The 25,759-nt window shown below is 34.4% G+C and overlaps 1 protein-coding gene across 4 annotated transcripts in view; it reads left to right on the forward strand.

Annotated features, from left to right (window-relative positions):
- Positions 1-25,526, forward strand: part of Sarm (sterile alpha and armadillo motif) — a 184,398-nt gene extending 158,872 nt beyond the window's left edge. For all 4 annotated transcript variants that reach the window (XM_090391659.1, XM_090391662.1, XM_090391663.1 and 1 more), the window contains exons 6-9: positions 6,774-6,876; positions 10,086-10,275; positions 16,009-16,130; positions 20,429-25,526. In XM_090391659.1, the coding sequence (XP_090247785.1) occupies positions 6,774-6,876; positions 10,086-10,275; positions 16,009-16,130; positions 20,429-20,687 (674 nt within the window). In that variant the 3' untranslated portion in view covers positions 20,688-25,526. The remainder of the gene's footprint in view (positions 1-6,773; positions 6,877-10,085; positions 10,276-16,008; positions 16,131-20,428) is intronic.
- Positions 25,527-25,759: the final 233 nt, after the last annotated feature.

Here is a 25,759-nt window from a genome sequence, read left to right on the forward strand (position 1 = left end):
CGTCGGAAAATTAACTTCTCTTTTATGATCATTGTAGTTTTTAAAGTAGTAAATATTTTGCTTGTATAACAATCGGGAAATTTTATCTATAAAGCACGTGATTTCGCGTGTTGGCGACCAATTCGTACGTCCTTCATTTCTTCCTCCCCTTCAATGATAACGATAATTAACTTCCAAGAGTTAATTAAATCTCATTCTGAAGAATTGAGCGATTCCGACCTGCTAAATTTAGATGCACAGCAAGAAGATCTCGAAGAATATGAAGAAAATTGAACCACTGATAGTCAGCCAAAAGAGATTTCACAGACACAATTTGAAAATATTTTTCGTACAATCGAAGTTTTTAAGCAGCAATGCTTAGAGGCTGACCCAGATGAAGAGAGAAGCAGTACAATTTGCAGAAGTGTAGACGAGGCAATAGGGCCATACCGTCGGTTGTATGAAAAAAAGAAACAAAATGCTGCCAAATTACGTCAGCTCAGTTCTTTGTTAAGAAGTAGAATAATAAAATGTATATTCTGAATATGTTTTGTCTTTCAGCTTCATGGTTTTCCTTTAACTACGCCCTGAGACGTACCTTAATTTTTTATAAAAGAATTAAGGTTCAAAAAAGAAATTTGAGGAACGAATTATACTTTTTCCCATAGGTTATTATATTCGATTAGTGCGTTTTCGATTAATGCGCCGTTTTAAAGAACGCATTAGGCGCACTAATCGAGGGGTTGCTGTATAGCACTTAGCACATCACGTTTCTTGAAAAGCGGAGTGTGTGTGTTAGGGCAGGGTGTAATTATTTACATAGCAACATTTATTTATTTTTTACTCTTCGAAATTCGTGGTATTAAAACAAAATTTGAAGAGTACTTATTTATTCGCCTTTTGTCAAAAATAATAATTTAATTAGCATGACGTAGCTTTGTAAGGCTATTTCAAAAAATATTTTATCATCAATAAATTAAAGACTTAATTCTGTATGTTAGTCAAGTAAATAATAGTTTAATATCCGACCTGTTTCACTGACTAATATCTGTCAGCATTTTCAAGGATATACTGGTAAGCAGTGGAAAGTAACAAAAACTAGGAAACTAACCATGGGTTAGTTTCCTAGTTTTTGTAAAAGAAGCAAAACTGAATTCGCTGTTTTCAATTTGTGAAAATGATTCTAATACATCCCCTTTTCGGTGTACTGATAAATAATACACAAATAATATATATAGTAATTTGATATTATCCCTAATAACTCGTAGCCTGTTCGCTCCTGTCTGTGCTTGATACTGTTCTGATTCACGCGAGTTTCTTTACTTTGTTGGTGCATGCAGTGTTTTTATTGAATATTATTTGCAATAAAAGAATGCGTAAAATTGAACAACTATATATTAAAATATGTCTTCTTTTACGTAATTTATTTTTTTTATTATTATTAAAATATATGAAGTGGATACACAGCGCTAAAATGAACCCCGTACTGGGTGTGCCGCGACGTGAAACAGGTTGGAAACATTACATTATCCGAACAAGAACCACTCCAATTTGTCACGCTGCTAGTGCTTACTGAAAGAATACGTTCTTGATAAATTATAATCACGCAGTCGTCTGTTATATCATCCATGCGCTCGCGATGACTATTTTAGCGCTATTGTGGCCTTCAAAGACGTGTTTTCTTCGGCTACAACTTCACTTCTAACAGCTGTACGGAATATATGTAAGTGTGACCTATCGGACCTTGATTACTAAGAGAAGTGAGGAAGGAGGCCTCCAACACCTGTATGCCAACACGCAGATGGTGATTTTTGTTCTGTAGCCTTGAAATGTGGCATGTTCTCGTACGCATATTTATATTGTAAACATTTGCTCTGAATGGGGCATTTTAAGCTTTTGTATTAAAAATATGGCAAATGTTCCGTTTAATTTAAAATATATTCAGTGCTAGCTGGTAATCGGATACATTCATCATCTAAAAACATTCCGCGTTAACAATTGTTTGCATGCTTATTAAAATGCATCTCGAAATTTTTTACATCCGTAAACTGTCAATCCAGTTGGCCGAATGAAATGACGTTTCCATTTTCCAACAAGTGCGCTGTGAGTTCCAGTCCTAGTGTGATGTCTTGAGTGGCTTCAGGTGGCATATTATTTGCAATCTACAATAAGACTGTGGAATGATGGTGAAGATGAAATTAAAAGGATAACTATGGGGGAGAGGGTTGAAGCGATGTTAAACCTGACAAAAATTATGAAAGATAGAGGTGTTATTAAGGCCACCAGTCACCAGTGGTGCACTCAGGATTTAATCTTGGAGGGGACCGAGTACTCAAGATTTAATCTTGGTGATGGGGGGGAAGCACTCATGATTTAATCTGGGGGGGGGGAGGAGAGTTGAGTAGACGATTTGAGAATACACACTACGCATTGCATACGACCTATGACTGAGCATCTGCAGTGATCGTCAGTACATGATACCTGTAATCTCTGGCCCGGCTAGGGCAAACAAAGTATCGCCAGAGCACTACTTCGTTCGCCTTGCGTTCACAACGGCCGTGATTCCCGAGAGCTATAGGGGCAGTGGTGGCGAACCTTTTTATGTCCACGTGCCAAAAGTTTACAAATCGAGTTGCTGACGTGCCGGGCACGTTAGCAACTAATTAATACAACACTAATTAATTAACATTCATTAATACAACACTAATTAATTAACATTCATTAATACAACACTAATTAATTAACATTCATTAATACAACACTAATTAATTAACATTCATTAATACAAAATAAATTGCAGAATTTTATTGAGACAAGTTTAAAAATTAACATAGAATTTCATAAAAATGAACTCATAATTTCACATACACACTGCCGTATATAAATCAATACAACCTATTATCAATTTATTAATTTTATCAATTTATTAATGAGATTTTGCTGTTGTACATTAGATGCCAAATGCTTTATATCAGGTTCATATTTTGTCACTTTTAGTAATACATACGCGGAACTAGATTCATCAGTCATTCTATTTCTTAAACTGTCTGTTATAAAATTCATTTCGGAAAATAATTCTCCTCCACATATGCTTGAATCATTAATTATGGCATAATCATAAAGAGTATTAATACACTTATGTATACGGTGTAGCATGTTGACAAATATAAAAGTACGCGTTTAAATTAGTTATCAATCACAGGACTAATGCTACGATATTGTAGTTTCCTGAGGCCAACATCATTTAATTAACTTGTCATTGACATATCCCATTCTGATCACCAAAAATGTATAATATTATTCGGTATAAAATTATTGATTATTGTATTATTAAATTGATTTTAATTATGTTGGCTTGGAAAAAAAATCGTAGTGAGAAAAATATTTATACATTATAACTTACAATAGAAGTCAGCTGAGCAGGGGTAGCAGCAGCAGGATGTGAACTTGTCGGCGAACGCTTATCGTCGAATATAACTTGTCCTCGCGTATAACTGGCACCCCTGATTTCACTTTACGAAAAAAAGACATTAAAAGTTTTGCATATATACCTCCCACACAAAAAACAACATGCCTTCCCCAACAGCCATATACAATGCAAGAAAAAAAATAGTTTCATTGTATCCCTGAATAAGGTACAGAGGCTTTTACAGTCTGGGTAATATATTTCTCAACAAATAGTGCAATTAGAGACAGCTGGAATAAAAACTGCACTAACTAATGAATCACATGTACCCCTCTCACAGAAACTATCCTGTATAGGCAAGCAAAACCATATGTTGCACTGGAAACACAGTATCTAACTAAAATTATTGTCCAATTTTTCAATTACATGAAATAAGTGTTTGTTTGATTGCATTTGAAATTCTCGATGTCATTATGACAGATCACAAAGGCTAACTTCAAATAAAATTCTACTATGAATTGAAACATGCCATATAATGCTTGTGTGAGTTCCTTCCCCTGCCAGCTCAAATGCAAACAAGGCAATAAAAATCAACCAAGGGTTGAAACTGTGTGTGAGTTGAGCCCGCCGGTAATGAGAAGTTCTGTCGAAACGATAAACGACACCCCCGTCGTGAATGTCTTAAAATTAAGAAATATATAGTGAATGTTGTTATGACATTTGCAGATGCTATGGAATTCGGTTGAAGAGAATTAGCATTTCAACTCAAAATTTGTCGGTTCCATTTGTCTTTGGGTCGCGTGATCTTTTGACCGCACCAATTAAATTCATGTCTTCATAGCTGCTCTCTCCTATAAAACAAAATTTAATTTGTACATATTGTAACAATTAAAAAAAAGTGGAATAATTTATAAGCGTATAAAAGGATATCATATGTACATAGTTGACGTGCCACAGGTTCGCCACCACTGCTATAGTGTATCCCACCTTATGTGACCGCTAATTCATAAGTAGTATAGAAATTGAAGACACGACACAACATAAATAATTTTTTTTTAAAAATTTAATTAGGAAAAGATTTTTGGAAAAGTTTCTAGTGTTTTTTCCTTTTTCTTCAGGAGGGGGACAAGGGGCCCTTGCCTCTCTCCCTCCCTGCGTGCGCCAGTGAAGGCCACAAAAGTTTGAATTGTCAAAGCAATGGTATTTCCAGTAGTGATATATGGATGCGAAGGTTGGATTATTATTATTCCTGATACCTCCAAGGAGTCTGAAGACTCATCGCAGGACACCTACAACTGTCTCAACCACTACTACGAATCATCTCCATCAATGCCATCTACCGCCCACCACCACCACCACAACTAGTATTTTTTTTGTCTGTAAATTGCATGTGTTCTGAAGGGCTGATTTGTCTGTATGCGGGATGAAAAACCCGAGTTTCCGGAAGAAAAAAACCCTGCTAACTCACCTTGGATTGAAATCATCCAGATAAAGATTCCTCCCGTCGCGACGAGAATCGAACTTAGGCCTATTCCAATCGAAGGGCGCAATGTACCGTCGTTCTTCCAATTGCGCTACGGAGGCAAGAGAATTATTAAGAAGAAAGATGGAAAGCGAATTGATTCATTTGAATTATGGGTGCGGAGAAGACCATTAAGAATCCCATGGACTACCACAATAACTAATAAGGTTTTATAAGGTATAAAGACAAAATGCACCTTGGATGCAATGATCGCTAAACAGAAGTTAATGCACACAGATAAGTTGAGCAGTTGTCCCAGGCAACATATAAAAATTATATTATTTACAAAATTTTAATTACAAATATGAAAAAAGTCGCTTAAAAGTTAGAAAATGGTTTTAGTGCATAAAAAGATCAAAATTCGATTCCTTACTGCAATGTTCGTATTACTGAGTTATCTTTTGGATTGAGTTTGTGATAGTGTAGTGTACTGCGATGCCATGTTAAAAAATGTCTGAGCCATTTGGTTGCATGGCCCAGACATTTTAAAAAAATGTTTTCATTCAGAGCTGATCTTGATAGCAACACTCTTCATTCAAAAGATGAGCTTGGTAAGTGACTACATTAGTCACTTTCTATCCTAGTTGACCCTAAGGCTTCACACCAAGTAGGAAATACACATAAGGATATATACATTTACTAACATCACCTCACCATTCCATGCAATTCTTAAAAAATTTCCTTGTCTGTCTACAAAAGATTAGCTACAACCCTTGGATTATGTGTCTGCTCTATATGACCTATTTATAGCCAAATTTGTGGGATGGCCAACATTGCAATCTCAGAACCCAAAGTTACATCCAATTCCACTGCTGCTACTGTTCAGACCTTGTCAATGATTCCATGAATACCTAGCATTGAAGTAATAACTCCTTTATCCTAAAAAATAATTTTTACTTCAACAAATTTGGCTACATGAGAGTACCACGTATAAGAAAGTCTCATCTCAGAGCAAAATGTTATGCATTCTTTGCATCATTTAAACAGACTTCCCAGGTTTCTCAAGAAATAATGCACCCTAAAAACAAAAATATTCAGAGAGATGCGTGCTTTGACACTCATGTGGTTAGATATATATAGAAAATAGTATACATAAGTAATACTGCATACAAAAGAAAAATCAGTTCTAGCTTTACACACTGCAACAACCTTATATGGAGAATTGAGACAAGACCATGCTTAACTTTGTAGCGTATTAGTGGCACGAGAGAGAGAATTTAAGAAGAATGTGATATGAGTGTTTATACTGGTTTTAAGCACTCATGTTTACATTATGAGTAGATTTTAACATCTATCTGGCTTTCATCAAGCATTGCAGCGATATCACAAAAACAAATACATGAGACAGTTTGAAAATGCATTGCACTAGTGAACCAGAACAAAGTGAAAAACACTATACTAATTTCAGATAGAATTTGGTTTTCAAATATTAACAATATGCATTATGTTGATATTCAGCTTTAAAAAAGTCCAGAGGTTATGGTGAAATACATACATCAGGTAATAAAAATATATGATTAATACCAAGTTATTAGTTTAATTTATTTTCTCTTGAGTAGGCAATTGATTACGAATCTCCTCTGGCTGTAAGAAGGTGAAAGTCTGGAAAATATTCAAAATTCAAACAGGAAGTACAAGTAAAATTCAATTTTTTGTATGTGTGCAATCATCGAGTTTTGGTTTAAGTATCAAGTCTGAGTAAAACCTGGACCTGCCGAGTCCAAGTACTCAGACTAAAAATTCTAATGATATGTTACATCATTAAAAAAAAATTGATAAATCACTTCATTAAATACATGAAATATACATGTAAATCTTGTTTATTTACAAGTTTCTTACCTGAATTTTTGTTCTATTTTTATCTAGGATTAGCTGAGTTATGTGACCATGGAGAAGAAGAAGATAACAGCAATAAATGTCTTGATGTATTTGTTAGTTATAGAAGATCAAATGGCTCACAGTTAGCAAGGTAAATATGGCATACTGTTCAAAATAATATCACTGTGGTTTATTTTACATAATAAACAGGACCTAATGAACCTACTCTCTTTCTAAACATATTCCCATCCTTCGTATATAATTTATTTCCAATCATAAATATAACTTTTCACCATTTTCTAACTCATCCATTATATAAACTCGTGGGGAAGCAAAAGTGGAAGTATAGTTTGTAATAATAGGGAGGAAAGGGGTATTGAAAACAAGTTAACCAACAGAAAATTTCTTTTTCAAAATCAGTATTTTCTAACACGCTCTGTGAAAACATGAATAGTTTATCTCATTTAGTCATGGTTTTAGGGCAAAGTAGTTGATTACCTTAGGCAAGAGATCCCAGCTGACTTAAACTACATCATCCAACAGAGGGGAAGGGAGAAATGCACACTCTAAGGCCAAATTTTGTAAGTGGTTTTCAGATTTGTTTCATCTCTGGATCTATGATCACATAATTCCATTGTGGCCAGACAAAAACTTTAATGAAATTTTGAACTCTTAATAAAATTTCTTATTTTTGATTTAAATAAGAACATTTTTAAGTGTGTATTGTGACTTATTTTCTCTTTCCATATTTCTCAGCTGTGGCTAGATGGAATTTGAAATCCTAATGAGGTCATTTGCAAGGGATTCAAATATTCACTTATTAAAGAACACACAAATTAAGTACAGTATAAATAAATTTCAATTTTGGACAAATTATGAGCAATATTTTTGTGTCAAAGGAAAATAAAAACTTTCTAACAGGATTCTTTTCTAGTTACTACACACACACACACACACACACACACACACACACATAATATATATAATAATAATTTAGAAATAAATAAATAGAGCTCACTGTAATATGACGGTAAATATTCAGAAGCAACTTTGTAACTAAATTACACTTTCCTAAACATATCAGCCTTTTCTATATCAACTCTAAGATCTCTCCTGGATAATGTTTGATTGCATCAACTGATGTTTGTGTGAGTTATCTAGAGACAAGTATCAATAGCTCTGACTGTATCCTTTGGTTGGAAAGACCTACGTTTGAATCTCGTCTAGGATACAAGCAATCTTCATAAAGGCTTTACATATGAAGATGTAGCTGGGCTCATATAAAAATATCAGTTTTTTCCCTCATGTAAACTCAGATTTTTCATGCTGTGAGACAGATAAAGAGGAAATATGCATTTGACTGACAAAGTAGATTATGCAGAGGAATTGAGTTACATGACTGAGACAAGCTATGAGCCTATAATACATTAAGAAGAGGAAGATTAGATTGTGTGGATGCTGCATGAATCAGATCTGGCTCACTGTCACCTTTCGTCCATTCTCGATACTTCCAGCAGGAAAATGCCCAATGTCAAAAGGTACAGAATATATTTAGAAATGTTCCAGGAGCATGAAGATACATATTTTAGCAGCATGCTCATTTGTCATCTAAATCCATTCAAGCAATTGCAACATGAACTGATGTTTCGAATACAGATCTAAAACCTTTTTTTAGGCTTACATGGTGATCCGAATACATTTTGGAAAATTATGGAGACAACTACTGTGTTTGAGTAAAACTTTAGTTTAATAAGAAAGTGGATCTTAGTGTATATTAAACTAAAATTTTACTCAAACACGGTAGTTGTCTCCATAATTTTCCAAAATGTATACAGATCTAAAACAATCCCTATTTGGCAGACTTGAATGGGTGTGGGGGAAGGGGAAAAAGCTTGCCATCTGTACATATACCTAATAAACTAGCAACTCAGTGTATATTTAAAACTTTTTAAAAATAGTATCTTTTTATTATGAGACAACTCTTTCACTTTATTTTCTATATAGTAAAATCTTGAAGATACAGACTTCATCAGCATTTAGTAAGAGCCAAAAACTGACAGCTACTGAATATAATACTCCTTAATAAAGAAATTTAATAAACAACAAAGGATAAAATCAATGAGCATTTTGTAATTTATGGACAATTCCTTATTGTGTTAATTCAGATCCTTAAAAATATAGAATAGATGCTTTTCATATTTGCAAAAAGCTCCAAGTTATATGGCATAATGCATTATGAAGACCTTTTGATATTTTATACATCTTGAGGTTAACTTTCAGTACATTATACTCATGGGCATCTGCAGAAAATTTTTCAGGAGGGGGCAAAGCTTGGAGACAAATACATAATTACATCAATAAATTTTTACAAATTAAGTGGATATTGAATCCAACATTATTTCATACCGAATATAGAGACTATAAAAGTTTCAGCAGATATAAGCGTATGCCAACCTTTCATGACAGGGCAACTCGTAGTAAAGGTGGAGCAAGATCCAATCACTGTCCTTAGTATTTTCCCATAATGTAAAACACATCTCCTAGATGTATAATGTTATACATAATGGAGGGAGGTCACTACCCAGACTGGTTTCGACCTTTTTTTGAGGTCTCGTCAGTGGGAGCTAGACCAAGAATACTCAGGATGAAGTGATGCAGAATTTGTACTTTACAATACGAGTTGCCAAAAAAAGGTGTCGCATTACAAAAGGCACCAAAAATTACTGAAAAAGAGAGCCAAAAAAGGCTTTACTTCAGCAATGCAAAATTATTCAAATTAAGTGGATATTGAATCCAAGAGTTTCATGCTGAATATAGACTATAAAAGTTTCAGCAGATACAAGTGTATGCCAACCTTTCATGACAGGGCAACTCATAGTAAAGGTGAAGCAAGTTCTGATCACTGTCCTTAGTATTTTCCCATAATGTAAATTTTTATTTACAGATTTATTTATCTTCAAGTTGCCCTGTCATGAAAGGTTGCGTACGCTTGTATCTGCCGAAACTTTTATAGTCTATATTCGGCATGAAACTCTCATCTGCCCAATGCTGTATATGGTCCCTCACTAATTTCTCCAAGATCTTAACTACTACTGATGACACACAAACTGGCCTATAATTAGATGTGTCGAGTTTGCTACCGCCCTTATGCAATGGCACTACCTTCCTTCCATTCCCTAAGCACCTTTCCCGTAGCCAGATTTTCAGTGAAAGGTCTGATACATAATTGTAGTAATGCGAATGGTAAGTTGAGGCAAAAGCCTATCATACCATTGTTTGAGTTTGTATGTATTTAATTAAATTATTTTTTAAACTTGAATCAAGTACATTTTTCAATTTTTTTTTATTTTTTTTTAATAGTCTTTTGAAGGTGCACTTGCAGTTAAGAGGATTTTCTGTCTTCATTGATGTTGAAAGGCTTGAAGCAGGCAAGTTTGACAATAATTTACTAAACAGTATCCGACAGGCAAAACATTTCCTTCTAGTTCTCACCCCTAATGCATTGGACAGGTGCATTGGAGATACAGAATGTAAAGACTGGGTCCATAGGGTAAGTACCATTTAGTAATTAAAATAATTAAGAGGAATATCTAAGCTCTGTAATTGTTAATATCTTCTAAATAACTGATTTCAAGTGGATTTTCCTTCGGTGTTCTGATTTCTCCTCTCAAACCTTGATTACATTTGCTATAAAAGTTAAGCATGGAATTTATGCCATTGCTATCTAGATTGGTATAGTGATAATTACAATAATACAACTTTTTTAAAATCAGTATTATAGGAATGTTATGGTTGGAACATTTCAAAAATAAGTATGTCTGAACATGGTTGTTTCCAGTTTCAGACCAACAGTGATCAGCTAACATAGCCTGACTCCACTTCACCTTATACCTACCTTCCATTCTCATAATCTGCTGATGAAACCTGAGATTTTCTGGGAAGAAACCTGGATGTGAGTCCAGGAAGTGTATTTTCAGAGACATCTTGCACCCCATTTCATGATATACTTTGAGCATAGAAGAAATGATTTCCTTATAATCTGAAGATTTGTGGTTGCCCAAAAGGTTTTCTGCAATTAACATAAAATGTGTCCATACATTAGCTATCTTTTGATTTTGAACTACTTCAAATTTGGGATCATTCATTAACAATCTAATTTCTGGTCAAGTGAAAATGCCTTCCTTTACTTTTGCATCACTTATTTTTTGAAATTTTTGTTTCAAATACTGAAACCCTGCTTCTTCCTGATTCATTGCTTTTGCAAAGTTTTTTTATGAGTCCAAGTTTGATGTGAAGTGGTGGCAAATAGATTTTTTCTGTCTCTACCAATGGTGTATGTTTGACATTCTTTTCTCCAAGTATGAAATGTGTATGCAAATGCCATTGTTTAATAGCATAATGATTACTCCTGGTCCTGCTGTCCTATTCACATAGGAAGCAACAACACTATATCCTATTTGTAACCCAAGCAAAATGGTAATAACTTGAAGATCAGCACAGATGTTCCACTTGTAGGTATCATAACTAATGTTTCCCAGCACTATTTCATGTTTTTGTATGTAACTCATAGTAACTGAATGGGCTATTGGGATGGATGGATGGATATGGCATTGTGAAAGAACAGCTTCCAGACTGGATTTCAAAAAATCAATAAGTCTCCATTCAGATGGTGTGCGTTCAATGCATAGAACTCCATTAGCCCATCTATATTAGTACAAAAGGTTAGAGTATCACTTTCACTGAAATAACTGATGTACTTCAACAGTGTCTGAAACATGTGACCTTAGTTCCTTCAGCTAGATTTCATGCTTGTAGCCATGATGCTAACAGTTCTGCATGACCTTTGTAAGATTAAGATCTATTAAAAGATTATTTAATTCCTCTTGGGTGATTAAGTATGGATCATCATTGACTCCAAAATCATACTGTGTCAGATATTTCCTCTTTCCTTTACCACCACTCTCAATGCCTGCAGTGTCAGGTGTTTCGTGGCAAATCAACAGAATGAGATACTGGTTGCAAAGCCAATGCAACATTTGGATAGACAATGCATTTCTTATTTGTTGATGAAAATCCAGAAACTTTTGTAAGGCAGAAATACAAAAAAAAAAATCGGCTAACGCCTTTTTATTTCCGCATATACAGGGAGTAGGCGAGGCCATTTTTAGCCCTATCTAACTTTTTGGAGACTGAGTGGGCAGTTCAATCTCCACTGGTACCCAATCAGAGATAGCTGGCCCAAGGCTATCACTAATTAAGCGGCACGCAGTGAAGAGAGACTGCTCTACAGGTGCTGCCATCTCGTGGTCCCTAACACTCGTATTTAATGTCGTCTGAAATAATGTGGGTTCTATGGACGAAAAGCCCAAGTTTTCCGGGAGAAAAAACCCGCTTGTCCGTGCCAGAGATCGACTAACTCGGGAACCGGTCGAAAAAAGGCTTAGAAAAATTTCCTCAGTCGCCAACTAGACTCGAAACTGAGTCTTCCTTCGTGTGGCCAAGCGCCGTGGTATGCAAATGCCACATCCACTGAGCTACATAGGCTCAAGGCAGAAATACAGTCAGTAAAATGATAGGTTGGCTTTCGCCAAATCATTAGAACAGCAAATGGCACGTGCAACATTCTTTTCAGCCAAGCCTGCAGATTAACTACACAACACACATGCAGAACCCAGCTTTTATTTTGATCTCCTACCTTGCAACCAAAATAATGTTTGTAGGCATCCTTAATTAACTTTGGTTAAATTAAATGGTATCTACTTCTTCAGGGTGAATTACCTGTACATGCAACAAAAGGTATTTTTCTGTCACACAGAGAATGCAACACAAGCTATATCCAAGGCTCATGCACAGATTGGACTGTAATGTGGAATGATGTAATGCATTGCATCATCTTATGCAATAGTTATGTATGTAACGAATCATCTCTTGTTAACTAAGCACAGCTGATGCAATAACAGCAGAATGCAATTGCATCACAATAGGCAACAATAACTCATATAGGGCTTATTGTTTTTCTCTGGAATGGTAAATGATAGAAAATTTTAAGAACATACTTGAAATCAGCATGAAAAACTAATTTACAATTACCTTTTCTTGCAAAGGAAACAATGTGTGTTGGACAGTTAATTATTTTTAACTGTTTTACATATTTTTCATTCCAATGAAATATTCATTTTTATTTCACTTACAACTAAGTAGTCACCTAGTACAGTCATCCCTCGACTTACGTCAGGGTTCCGTTCCATCCAGCAGGACATAAGTCGATACATTAAATCAACAGAGTTATAGGGGTCAGGGACTTAACAGCAATAAGTATACTGTCATTTTAATTTTTAAACATTATTATAAATCCATACTGTACGTTACTGCCACTATAAAACAGGAGAATAATCATTCAAATCTTCATTACCTTCCCTATGTGAAGGACCAGGCTGCAGCTCTTCTGGTGCCTTTGTTTTTTTAATGAAAATGTCCAATGTTCTTTGCTTATTTCTCTTCTTTTCATCGTAAATGTGTTTATAGCAAGCAAGTGCATCATGTACTTTCCTTTCTACTAATACTAACACTGTGGTCCATGTCTTCAACCATTTTGAGAACATCGCTAACTGCAGAGAACATTTTCTGCAAGACCCTTCACTGTGAATTGTTTAATTACCTATCCTTGTTTCTTTTTTTTCCTCTTCCTTTTCTTGTTCTTCCTCTTTTGCAACACGTTGTTCCTCCAGTTCGACCAATTCTTTGTTGATCAACTCTTCAGGGACACTTTCTATGAGATGAACTATGTCGTCGTCATTCATTTCGAGATTCAGATTGCTTTTTAATGTCTTTTTCCATATGCCACTCATACACTGAGAGGTCACTTCGTCCCAAGCCACAGCAATGTTTTCAATAGCATGATAAATATTGAATGCTTTGCAGAATTGCAAGTCTGGTCGTTTCTTTCAGTAGCAGAAATGGCTTGTGAAAAAAAAAGTTCTCCGTAGATAATAAGCCTTAAATACTACAAGAACTCCCTAATCCATTGGTTGAATCAATGAAGTGGTGTTTGGAGGGAGAAACATGACCTTGAACTTGGTGAAGATCAACGGTATAAGATGGATGACCTGGAGCAATATTAGAATTAATAAAATTTTAAATTCTACATTTTCTTTCACAATAGCTTTCCATTTCACTCGCATAACAGTTGATTAAGGCATGCGCAAACAATTTTTGAGTCATCCACGACTTCTTATATCCCCGCTAATCAACTGGAAGAGTATCCTTCCTAATGTTTTTGAAGGCTTGTGGATTCTAACTATGCCATATCACAAATGGTTTCAGTTTATATGCAGCCACATTAACCCCTAACAGAATCGTAACACGGTCTTTAAGGGCTTTGAATCCAGGCATAAATTTTGGCTTTTTGTGGATGAATTGTCAGCTCGGTCATTTTTTTTCTGAAACAAGGTCTCGAAAAATATTTGCTATGGCAAATAATTTTCCTCCGTAATAATTTTATCCAATTTCTCCACAAACTCCTTGGCTGCCATCTCATCGGAACTTGCAGATTCACCATACATTTTCATATTATGCAATGCAAAATGCTGCTTGAATCTCATGAACCAACTGGAAGCAGCATTCAATTCGTAGTCGGGTCCTGCTATCTCCTTCAGCATGCTGAAGAGACTTAGTGCCTTAGCAGTTATGGTCATAGTGTTAAGAGGTATGCAATTTTGGTTCAGGTCCTCTATGCATGATGGAAGTAGCTTTTCCAATCACCGTGTCATTGTTTCGTCACTATCGTTGAACTTGCCACTTCGTTTTCAAGATCGATTGCTTGCCTCTTTTTCTGTGATTCTTCACTAGGTTTTTTTAATTGGACATGTAGGGGGCCATGTTGTACAAAATATTGTGAATACACAAATACACAAATAACCTATTTTCAAACACAAAATCAACAGAGGGAACTGTTGAAGCCATGAACCGAATGCCGAGGGAGGTTGCCACTGCATTGTTGCTAAATAAAAACCTTTTTATTTTACGTTCACTTGCATCTTGTTTGAAAGTATAGTCGAAAATGTTATTCATTCCATAATAGGATCGTGGACGTATCTTCAAACGAACGTAAGTCGAGGTATAACTGTATTTCAAATCCAGTATAATTTTTGCATCCAGACCAGTGGATAGTGTTTCTCCTCTCTGAATAGGCCATGGGTTCAAATCCTTCTGTCACACAGCTACTGCAAAAGTCTTAAGGTGGTGGACAGTTTTTATAGGTTGAAGCTTTAAAACCAAATCATTAATTTATTAAAGATATAATAACATGGTACCTTGGAGTCTTTCTTTTGATGAAGATCATACTTTGAACTTATTAATTCTGCTAACTTTTTAGGAGAGCTTGCCAAATGATGGAAGTTAATAAGTTTAAAGAACAATCTTCATCAACAAGACAAGATCTCTTCCATTTATTTCTCCTCAACAAATTAATGCCTTAATCATTTAGTTTCTTAACTTTGCTCAAGTATAGGGAGTATGAATATTGGTTAGCTAAGCTTAAATAATCAATAATCATATTTGAAAGAAGCATCATGAAAAATTTTAAATAGCAGTAATTCCACTGAAAGGAAGTCATATATATTTCAATAGCAAAGCTTTTATAGTTTATCAGTCAACTCACTGAAAGCTAGATGCAGTACAAAGAAATATAAGCAATTATTATGCACAGAAGCTGTGACAGCTTACAGTGAGCAGTTTATCCCACTACTTTTGGGTATGTGAGTTGGTTCCTCCTGTAGTCTTCTAACAGTCATTATTACTTGACTTCTATAATACAACACTCATCCCTGAGGATCAGCTCCAGCTGTCATTATAACTGTGACACCTTCCCTTAAATTTATTCACTGTTAGTACATTACATATCCTCTTCATATAAAGTTATTCTTATTCCTTGTACCCATTTTCCAGAAATGATCACTTGTTCTTTATCTCCTTTCCCAATTATTGCTAGATCTTGCACACAGAAACTAAAATTTTAATTATCTTCTCTATTTCTATTTGATAAACTTCTCTTGTCAATTTTCATACAGTATCTCCATTCCACTTATAGTTTGATATATTAGAGACCTTATATCAAGAATACAAAGATAACAAAAAAGGCTTTGCTCATTGAAAGATTATTGTCCTTGCCTACAATATATATATTATTCCTAAACTTTAATTCTTTGTTTAATATTCTGCAAATTACAAATTATTTTTAAACAACTGATTTATAACTTATCATGCTCTACTTTCTTTGTTTCAGGAAATTGTAGAAGCACTTCAAAGTCAATGTAATATTATACCCATCTTAGATAATTTTCAGTGGCCAGAACCAGAAATGTTACCAGAAGATATGCGAGCAGTATGTTATTTCAATGGAGTAAGGTAAAGTATCTAAAATTTGCTTGCTAAATAATTTTAAATTACATGTTTTACATGTTGTGAATTGCAAAGGTATAATATTTAGATAGCAACAATGGGATACTTGTGTATTCAGTTCATTGAGATGTGATTAAAGAGGCCGAGATGTTGAACAGGGACCTGAAAATTTAGACACACATCTATGTGAATTGTGAAGACAACACATACACACACATGTTAGGGCAGTTATAAAGAGGATGTTGTTATGTGGAAATAAAAATACAAAGTTAGTTTCACTATACCAAGCCTTGAACGAGCTTTATTTGGCATACTTTGCACAAGTTTGGTCACGTGGTTTTCTAGGAGATAAAGAGATTGTGTAAAGGGTCCAGAAAAGAGTGACTAAGGCAGTGTTAGTTCCCTGAGAGAGAGATTGACGGAAATACCATCTGCAGGACCTGGGAGACACGAGTAAGAAATCGCATATGTTGAAGAATCTGTAATAGATTAAAGCAGACTTTTCATAGAGCAAAGGGAGATAGGGTCAGAAAACGAAATCATGCTGATTGTCTAAAGAAGAATGCAAGGAGCAGGATTTCTGTGAGTGGAATTTCCCAAGGGTGTAGTGAGTGCATGAGTTTGAGAACTTCCCACAAATCCTCCTACAATGATCATAATAAAACTACCTGCAGGCAGGCAGTTTTTAAGTGCATAATTAAAATATTTATCACTGTTTCATTTATACAGTAAACCTCTTCCTGTAGAAAGAAAAATTGAAGAAAATATTACACTACAAAAATCTCATCTTCCTCTTACATGTTAGGCTCAGTGGTCTATCACATGCAAAAAAAATCTAATTTCAAAATGGTTCTTTATTGTGGTTTGCTCCTCTTAGAAAATCTTTCCACTTTTCATCTGGTGAACCCAACATCTTATATCTTGCATTCCATGCAATCAGCCTCTGAATCCTCTCTAGATTTTTCTTCTTTTCCCAAATCCATAAAAACAAACCCAACACAATTGGTCTCTGTTCTTCCTCTCTATCTATTAATATCATTTTCACCATTGCAGCAATGTGCTGAATAGATATCACTACCTTGTCCATCTTGCCAGCCTATTCAAATCCTCTATATCTGGATTATTCCTGATTATTATCAGGAATAATCCAGATAATTTGTTGATGCAAAGTGGAAGAGATTCTTCCACTTTGCATCAAAAGAACAGAATATTTTTTTCTAAACCTATTCATCACTTCATTCTTTTAGTTATTCCTTGATATCGATCATGGCATCTCCAGTATGCTCCACTTGTCACAAATAAGAATCTGCCATGGTAGCTATCAAGTGTTCAGATAATTATATGCATTAATTATCTATTACTAATAGTACTTTATCAAATTTTACAAGATCATCTCTAAACAAATATGCTGACCTTGTTAAAAGAATTCTGCCTTCTTCTATCCTATTCATCATCATTAATTTTCCAAAATCTTAACTATCACTGCAGAAATGCAAATGAATCTGTAATATGACTGTTAATTTGACAGCATCCCTGTGTGAATACTATCCTCCTTTTTTGCATTCATTTGAAACTTTGGCAAGATTCTCATTAAACAGCCAAGTCAAGAAATACAATTAATTCCTTGCACATTCATATAAAATGCATGGTGAAATCCCATCCACAGTCCTTAATATTCCAAATACCTCTAATCTTCCATCCATCTATTCATTGGACATCATTAGATGCTTTATGGTCACTCAGATGCTCAGTGATGTGCCACACCAGTCCTCACTGGGTGGTCCTGTTGTATGCTTCTTTGAAGATCAGTCACTCCAGACATACTATCTGTCCTCTTTTTCCAGGATTTTACCTTCTGTTACTGTTTTGAGAAGTCCTCCATCCATTGTTTCAATATGTCCAAAGTATTTCAACTTTCTTCTGTTCATATCCTTAAAGAGCCTTAAAGTTCTACCAATCCTTTCTATCACCCATCCGTTTGTCTGCCTTTCACTATATGATATCCTCAACAGCAGCTATCCTTTTTCCTATCAGATTTCTTAAGTCTCTCATCCATTAAGTCATTATTGGATAAACAGCTGCATCTAGAATCCTCTAATATTCATCTGAATATGAAATACCTTAATAGTCATTCATAATTTTTAATGTGATTTCCATCCACAAAAGGTTGTAAGCCTATAGGACATACACCATGGGAACGCTAAGGATTTTTTTTATTAACTTATCATTATTATATATGAGTATCTCCATGGAGTCAGAAGACTCATGGGAGACCCTATTCTTCGCATACCTATCCTTAATCTCATTCACAGACAAAACACTCGCAACCACCTCTGGCAATGTATTCCACTCATTCAGCACTGAAAAAAGTCATCAGATGCTTCTATCATATCTCCTCTCTTATGCCTATCAGCTAGTTTTTTGGGCCCACAGACTTTCAATCTATTCTCATGGAAAGCATTCCACACACCTACCACAATCTTTATCACTGACCACTGAATCCTCTCCTCCACTTCTTCACACCAAGGAATCCAGGTGACCAGATCTGTGCACGATAACCCAAATGTGGCCTCCATACCACCAGCATATTTAAGTCATCCTGCAAGATCTCTATATCACCTTCACTGACTATGGCTCTTTCCAGACTTGCATCATTAGTAAACAAGTGGATATTTCCTGTCAAATTATTTCCAATATCATTAATGTACAAATTAACAACAGCGGACCAAGCACTGAGTCCTGAGGTGCACCACTAGTTACCTACTTTCTCCTGGACTCAGCTTCTCCATAAATCACTCTTTGATATCTGGCTATCAGCTGCCCTCTAATTCAAATCACCAGTTCAGATCCATTCCCATTTGCTACAAAGTTCCATGTGAAATCCTGTCAAATGCCTTTGCAAAGTTCAGCAGTGTCAAGAAGCATTTCCTTTATCAAACTCCACTGTTACTTGATTATAGAAAGTAAGTAAATTACTAAGGTAAGATCTACCCCTCACAAAACCATGCTGATCCTTATAAAGTATATTTCTCTCTATCCAGTCCTGAATTCTGATTTTTACTAACTTCTCCAAAACCTTAACCATCACTCCTTATATACTGATTGACCTATGATTTGCTACTTTTGTCTTCAAGCCTCCTTTATGAAGTGGAATTATTTTCCCCTCTTTCAACTCTATTGGAAATAGAGCAGAAATATAATATATATATTCTTTGCATTTTTTATTTTATTTTGAAGGCCTTCAAATGCCAGCAATCTATTTGTAACTTAATTTATAGCTGTTGTCTTCTTTTCGTATTATGCACCCAATGAAGTCTAAAACAAAATTAGTTGTACATATAATAGTTTTTTTTATTTTGTTATCTCTCAGCTTTTAGTCATTTAAGTTTCTATAGTTATGTCATATAGCTGAGTAAATCTGTTATGTCAAATATACAATACACACACACTTTTTTTTTTCTTTTTACATAGTCAAGAAACCCTGCTCTAGAGATCAAACTCATGGAACTTTATCAAACTACTTCAGACCGCCAATAAGTAGAGTGGTGGTTTCAGACGATGATATTCATCTCCTACCTAAAGACAATTACAAACATCCATACCTACAACAGGGTTCAAACCTCCAGTTGGGTGGAGAGCAGATATGCTAATCACTTGGCCAACCAGGCCAACTCTTCTGTTCCTAATCACCTCTATCCACCCAAGTCATTCATCTTTTGGAACAATCCCCTCTTCTCTTTGGCTCTCCAGATATTGCTCTACTTGCAGGGTTCCTGGATAACGTAACCCTTAGTCTGCCCATGCTACTAATGTTTACAGCCCTTTTCCCTTGCAAATTAAATTCTACTGCCCTTCCTGAGTCAAGGTTTTTAGAGGGCTCTTAACCACCTTACCGGCCATTAAAGATCAAATTCGCATCCATCATAAATTTCAATGTAATATCAATGGTATTACAATTTTAATATGCACTTCGCATCCATATTAATGTGGACGTATATATACATCCTGGCCGGTAGCGTGGTAAAAGAGATGTGACAAATAGTATACTCAGGAAGAATGGATTTCATATCCATGCAAAAATAATGTTGCTTTTTCTTTCTTTCTTTTCCTACTGTTTTGAAACAGTTGTATATTTTAGGAACTAATAAAAAAAAAATCTACAGGTATTCTAATATTGAGAAGAGATAAAGGTAGCAGTGACTTAATAGTATTATTTTATGATTAAATTATATGGCTAAATTACAATATGATAACTGATCATAATCACAATAAAATTATATATTTGAATTTTTTTTTTTTTACAGATGGATTCATGATTATCAAGATGCCTGTGTAGACAAACTTGAGAGGTTCATGAGAGGAGAAATGAATGTTAGAAGTGATGGACCTCTAGGACGTTACGTTGGCATGGGAGGACCAGGTACACCAAGTACTCCAAGCACCACTCTGGGAAGAGGAGCTCCTATCTACCAACGAAGTGCCAGTAATGACAGTGCCAAAGGCAGTACATGTTCTGATAAGGAAGTCAATGGAAATGGACGTGTAAATGAAGTATCACACTAGCACACAATTGCTCTAGAAAATTAGTGCCTTGTGATATGCAGCTAGAAATATCACTAAAGTCCTTCAAGTGATATACAAAATCCAAAGGTTTGCTGCCCTAGAACCAAATAGCAGTGATGTTAATTCACTGCAATATCAAACAGAGAACTGCAGAATTGTGATGAACCACTGACTGCATAAACTCCTGTTATTATTTCCACTTTGTGTTCCAAACAAGTCATTGTAATTTCCATTACAGATATCTGTGACAAAGTTACTATAGAATGTGGTACCTATATTATTAAAAAAAAACCAGAATACGTAACTTTTTGATCATAACATCACAAAAATGTAGTCCCCTTTCAGCTATGTAAGAACCATCTTGCATCTTAAAATTTTTATTATGAGACTGATAAATGACAAAGAAAAAAATCTCAGGAACAAACAATCACTAAGATTTTAAAGCAACAACATTAAGTACATCACTAAAGCTGCTATAGAAATATATAGGATTATTCATAATGATTTATATTTAAAAAATTTATTGTAGACTTTGTTGAGTAAAGCTCGGCATCATCTCTAAAAACAGATGCCTTTTTAGACTGGCATAATGTGCTTTGCATCAATATCTATAACACTGCTGCCTATGGAATTGACATCTTAGGTCATTGTCTACAAAGAAACATTTGGCTTATATGTACTTCTTTTCCTTCAGATAATCTCTGATTTACAGATACATATCCAGTTGATGAAAAGTGTGTAAACTCCGAGTTGGAGTTTACACACTTTTCATTCCAAAAAGTCGTGCAAACTTAAGTAGTTACGTAGATTAACATTGAATCAAGGTACACCTATTTCTTGAATGAAATGCTGTTTAGAAAATGCTAATAACTTGCTATTTTAATGAGAGATTAGCTAATTCAGTTTGCAGCGAAAACCAGAAATCAAACATCTTGAAATGCATACATGTGGATCTCAATTAATAATACTCATAAGGAAAAGTTTAGATTCTGATTTGACATAAATAACAAAAATAAATGTGCTTTATATTGAGATGTGGTGTTACAGAAAGCTGTTGAGGATATCATATAATGAAAGGCAACCAAATGGATGGGTGCTAGAAGGGATCAGTAGAACTTTAAGTCTTCTTAAAAATAGTCACGGAAGAAAGCTGAAATACTTCAGATACATTGAAAAGTAACAGAAGGTAAAGTTCCCAGAAAAAGAGGAAGGGATAGACCCTCAATGAGATGGATGGTGTGTGTCTGGAGTGACTGATCTTCAGAGAGTTGAAGCCTCCAGAAAAGCATACAACAGGACCATCTGGCAAGGACTAGTGTGGCAAATCACTGGGGAATGGAGTGACCATAAAGCATCTGATGATGTCCAATGAATAGATAGAATGCTTGGAATTATTTTTTTGTGTAGCTGTTAACTTGCAAACATGAAACAGTAATAGTTCTAATACAGTTACTTATCTTATATATGTATGTATACACACAAATTAAAATCAGAATTTCTAAATCTTTACTGTCATCTCTTGAGAGCTACTTGATGCAAATACCATATAGTTATGCTATCAGAAAAAAGCATATGACTCTGCAAAAGGTCTTTCTGAATTTGCTTTGCTTTACATAAAGGTTTGGCAAGTATTTAACTTAAATAATTCTAAATAAGAGAATGGTTCCAAGTTGTTTGCAACATAGAAAGCTCAATGAATTTGTTGATCACTTCACAAACTGATAGGTATTGATTCTTATATTTGCCACAAAAGAAAGATCACTGCCTTTATCATGCTTCCTTTTTCAGCATTGCATGTTGTTCAAGTCATAATTTGTGGTTTATATATTTTTCTGTGATTGATAGACTAGGAGCAAGAAAGATTCTTCCCGATTAAGAATTGAGCTGTAAAACAAAATAAAATAACCAACAAAACAAGGCAACATCAGTGTCCTGATTTAGAAAAAAAAAATAAATAAGATTAGGAAATGGAGCAACAGCTTTGAATGCATAAGAAGCATCTGCAACGTGAAATGAAAAAGGATTTTCATTAATGAGAGATGCTGTACTATGTCTGTCAATGTGGAGATGTATATTAAAGAAATGGATGTGAAACTATACACCAGAGCTCAATGAATGTGTTGATCACTTCACAAACTGATAAGTACTAATTGCTATATCTGCCACAAAAGAAAATGGAGTTGACCATGCTCATTGTTGGTCATCTATATTTTGCATATGCAGTCAGTTAAAATATTACTCATTACAAGATTAGTCGCACCAATTGGCTATATGGTAGTAACATTATACTACTTGTTATATTAATAAATATTCAATACTTCAAGTGCACATATAGTATACAATATGTATCAGTATACAACATAATATAATATATAGTATACAATGTAAGAGCATGTTACTGCAGCTCTTTGAAACATTTTTTCTTAAAAAGTTCTTTTCTTCTAATTTATTGACCCCTATGCTCCAGAAATGATTTCCAATATCTTTGATAAGAACAAGAGCTACATGCCTTTTCAATCAAGGATATGCATCTTTCAGACCTGTGCCACAAAACTATTCTCGCTTAACTACTATGGCCAATGTAATATACATGCTCTATACCTTTCTCTGCCTGAATCGCCATTTTGTTATCAGTTAAAGTAACTCTATAAATAACAGCATCATACAATGCATTAAATTATTTTTCAGTGCTTACATTTTATGCCTTGCACTCTTCAAGTTTAAATAATTATAATTGTTTTGAAGTTTTTAAACCTATCCAAATCATTATGAATAACCCTGTAAAACTTCAAGTAATATCCAAATACATTTTAAAATGCTGTATCATAAACAGTCTTTAGCAAATACCTAAAACTGAACAATAAATTAAAGCAATTCAAAAAATATTTTACTCAAAAAATATAATGGGGGCTTTATTCTGGCAAAAAAAAAAAAAAAAAAATGTAATGAATGTTCATGATCTGTTTGCAAGGTGCAGGCGCCTTGCTGTTTATTTTCTCATTTATGTTTATGTAGTGTATATTTTTTAAATAATTTGGTCAGTTATGCCATGTCCTATTTGATTAGCAAAACAGTTGCTTCATAAATCAGCACAATTAAAAAACAAATCAGTCTTTCATTATTACTTCACATACCAAAAAAATTCTTCCTGTGAAACCAAAAACACATTACATCAAATTAGCACAACTTGAAGTGTATGTGTACAAACTTTTTTGTAGTTAACTATTCTCGGTCTTAATTCTGTAATATAATGTGTTAAATGCTGTTTTTCAGCCTGTAAATAAAATTTCTAATTTTTTTAGACTGCAAAATAACTAGAGAGAGGTGGGGGAGGGGATGAATTTTTCAGGTCTTTCACTTAATTTAAAACTCTGATCTCAACTTCATGTTTTCCTCTTTGTTTGAACCGTGTGACTAAGAAAGAAAAAGTCCTTTTAAATGAGGGGGGGGGGAAGAAGAAGCATTAAGACAGTTCATAATCGAGATGACATTTGCTTTAATAATTTTACCCCCCCCCTTAAAAATCCAGTCTTATGTAAATTTTAATACAGTATGACTCAGTATTCCATTTAACTATTGTGTAAAGAAAAACCACACTATAACATAAACCTAAGAGTTGCAATTAGAAAAATAAAGTCTATGCTATCTGTTATGAAATGCATATTCAAATGCATCTATCTAATTGTGCATAAATCGGTTTTACAAGGTTCATTTTAAAAGTTCTATACACTGTACTTGTTAAATTATACAGTTATTTAACAAAATACATTTATAGGTATCCAATATAATCATTCTACCTTATCACTACAGCTAAAATGTTTAGATAATTCTTGTGTTGTCAGATTAGTGGTGTTCACACAGTGATCCTTTCAACTAACAGAACCAATCAAAGTTCTGAAAGGTTCAGTTGGTTTTCTTCACGTAAGATTTAAATTTTTACATGGGAACACTGGTAATTTCAATATCTGACCCAGGTCAGATTCTTCCTCCATTTTGAAGTCTTATTTCAAGGAACAAGAATGAAAAACAGAAAATGAGCACATGGTGTTTTGACTCTGAGTGGGTGGAATAATCCCACTAACCACACATGCACAGTGTGCAGAAATCTTGAATTTGATTTGAATGAAGCATTCACCCTTTTTTTAGTTTTCTCAAAGCATGACAATTATATTTTGAATTTAAATTCTTGGCCTGCTCTTTGCTGAGTAAAAACACTTTGATCATGTGTACTTTCATATCAAGATTTTGTCGTTTAGCCAATTTAAAAGCTTTAATGGCATTGACTTTAGTCATTTATGTCAAATATTTATATCTTCAAACAAAATTAGAGGAAATATTTTTGCCAAATAACGATGGTAGAAAAGGTGAAGCTGTCATCAAACAAATGACTTTCTTTTTTGCCTCTCTAAAACTAACTCTGAGCATTAATATAAAAAAGAAAAATTAGTTTGTATTATTCAAGAATGTAATATCTATACACACATTAAACTATCTAAATAAAGTAGCTCAGTTATAGTATGAAATGCTATTATACACTATAGGTATGTTTTATACACTTTGAATATGAAGCAGCTGTTTTGAGATAATGCTGGTGATTAAATTTATATCTTGGGCATATGCTATGAAAACTTTCTGCCCTAAAGGGCTGGTTCAGGTTTCATTGTACACAGAAGGTGTTTTAATAGACTGAAGCAAGCTAGCTTTTTTTATAGTTTAATTACTTAGAATAAAATGTTATTGAATGTGCAAAACTTTAATGAAACTGTCGCATTAAAGGTTAACTAATTTTTACATGTATTTTGTAGATCAGATTTGTAAATAAAGCTGCTATTTCCCAAATTCTCTTGTGTTAGCTCTTTGGATGCAAATATATAATTAATAACCAGCTAAACAGATAGTACTTTATGTGGATGTCAGTTTAACATAATCAGTACACAACTGAATATTCCTCTCAAATTGCCAATATTAACTAATGTACAGCAGTCACCTGCTTTCTTAATTCTGCTCCTTCATATACACTAATCTCAAATGTCTATCCATCAACCACCCATCAAATTCATGTCCATCTTTGT

Source organism: Typopeltis vanoorti, chromosome 4 (assembly GCF_054136105.1).
Source record: "Typopeltis vanoorti isolate ZY-2024b chromosome 4, IOZ_Tvanoo_1.0, whole genome shotgun sequence".
Lineage (NCBI taxonomy): Eukaryota > Metazoa > Arthropoda > Arachnida > Uropygi > Thelyphonidae > Typopeltis > Typopeltis vanoorti.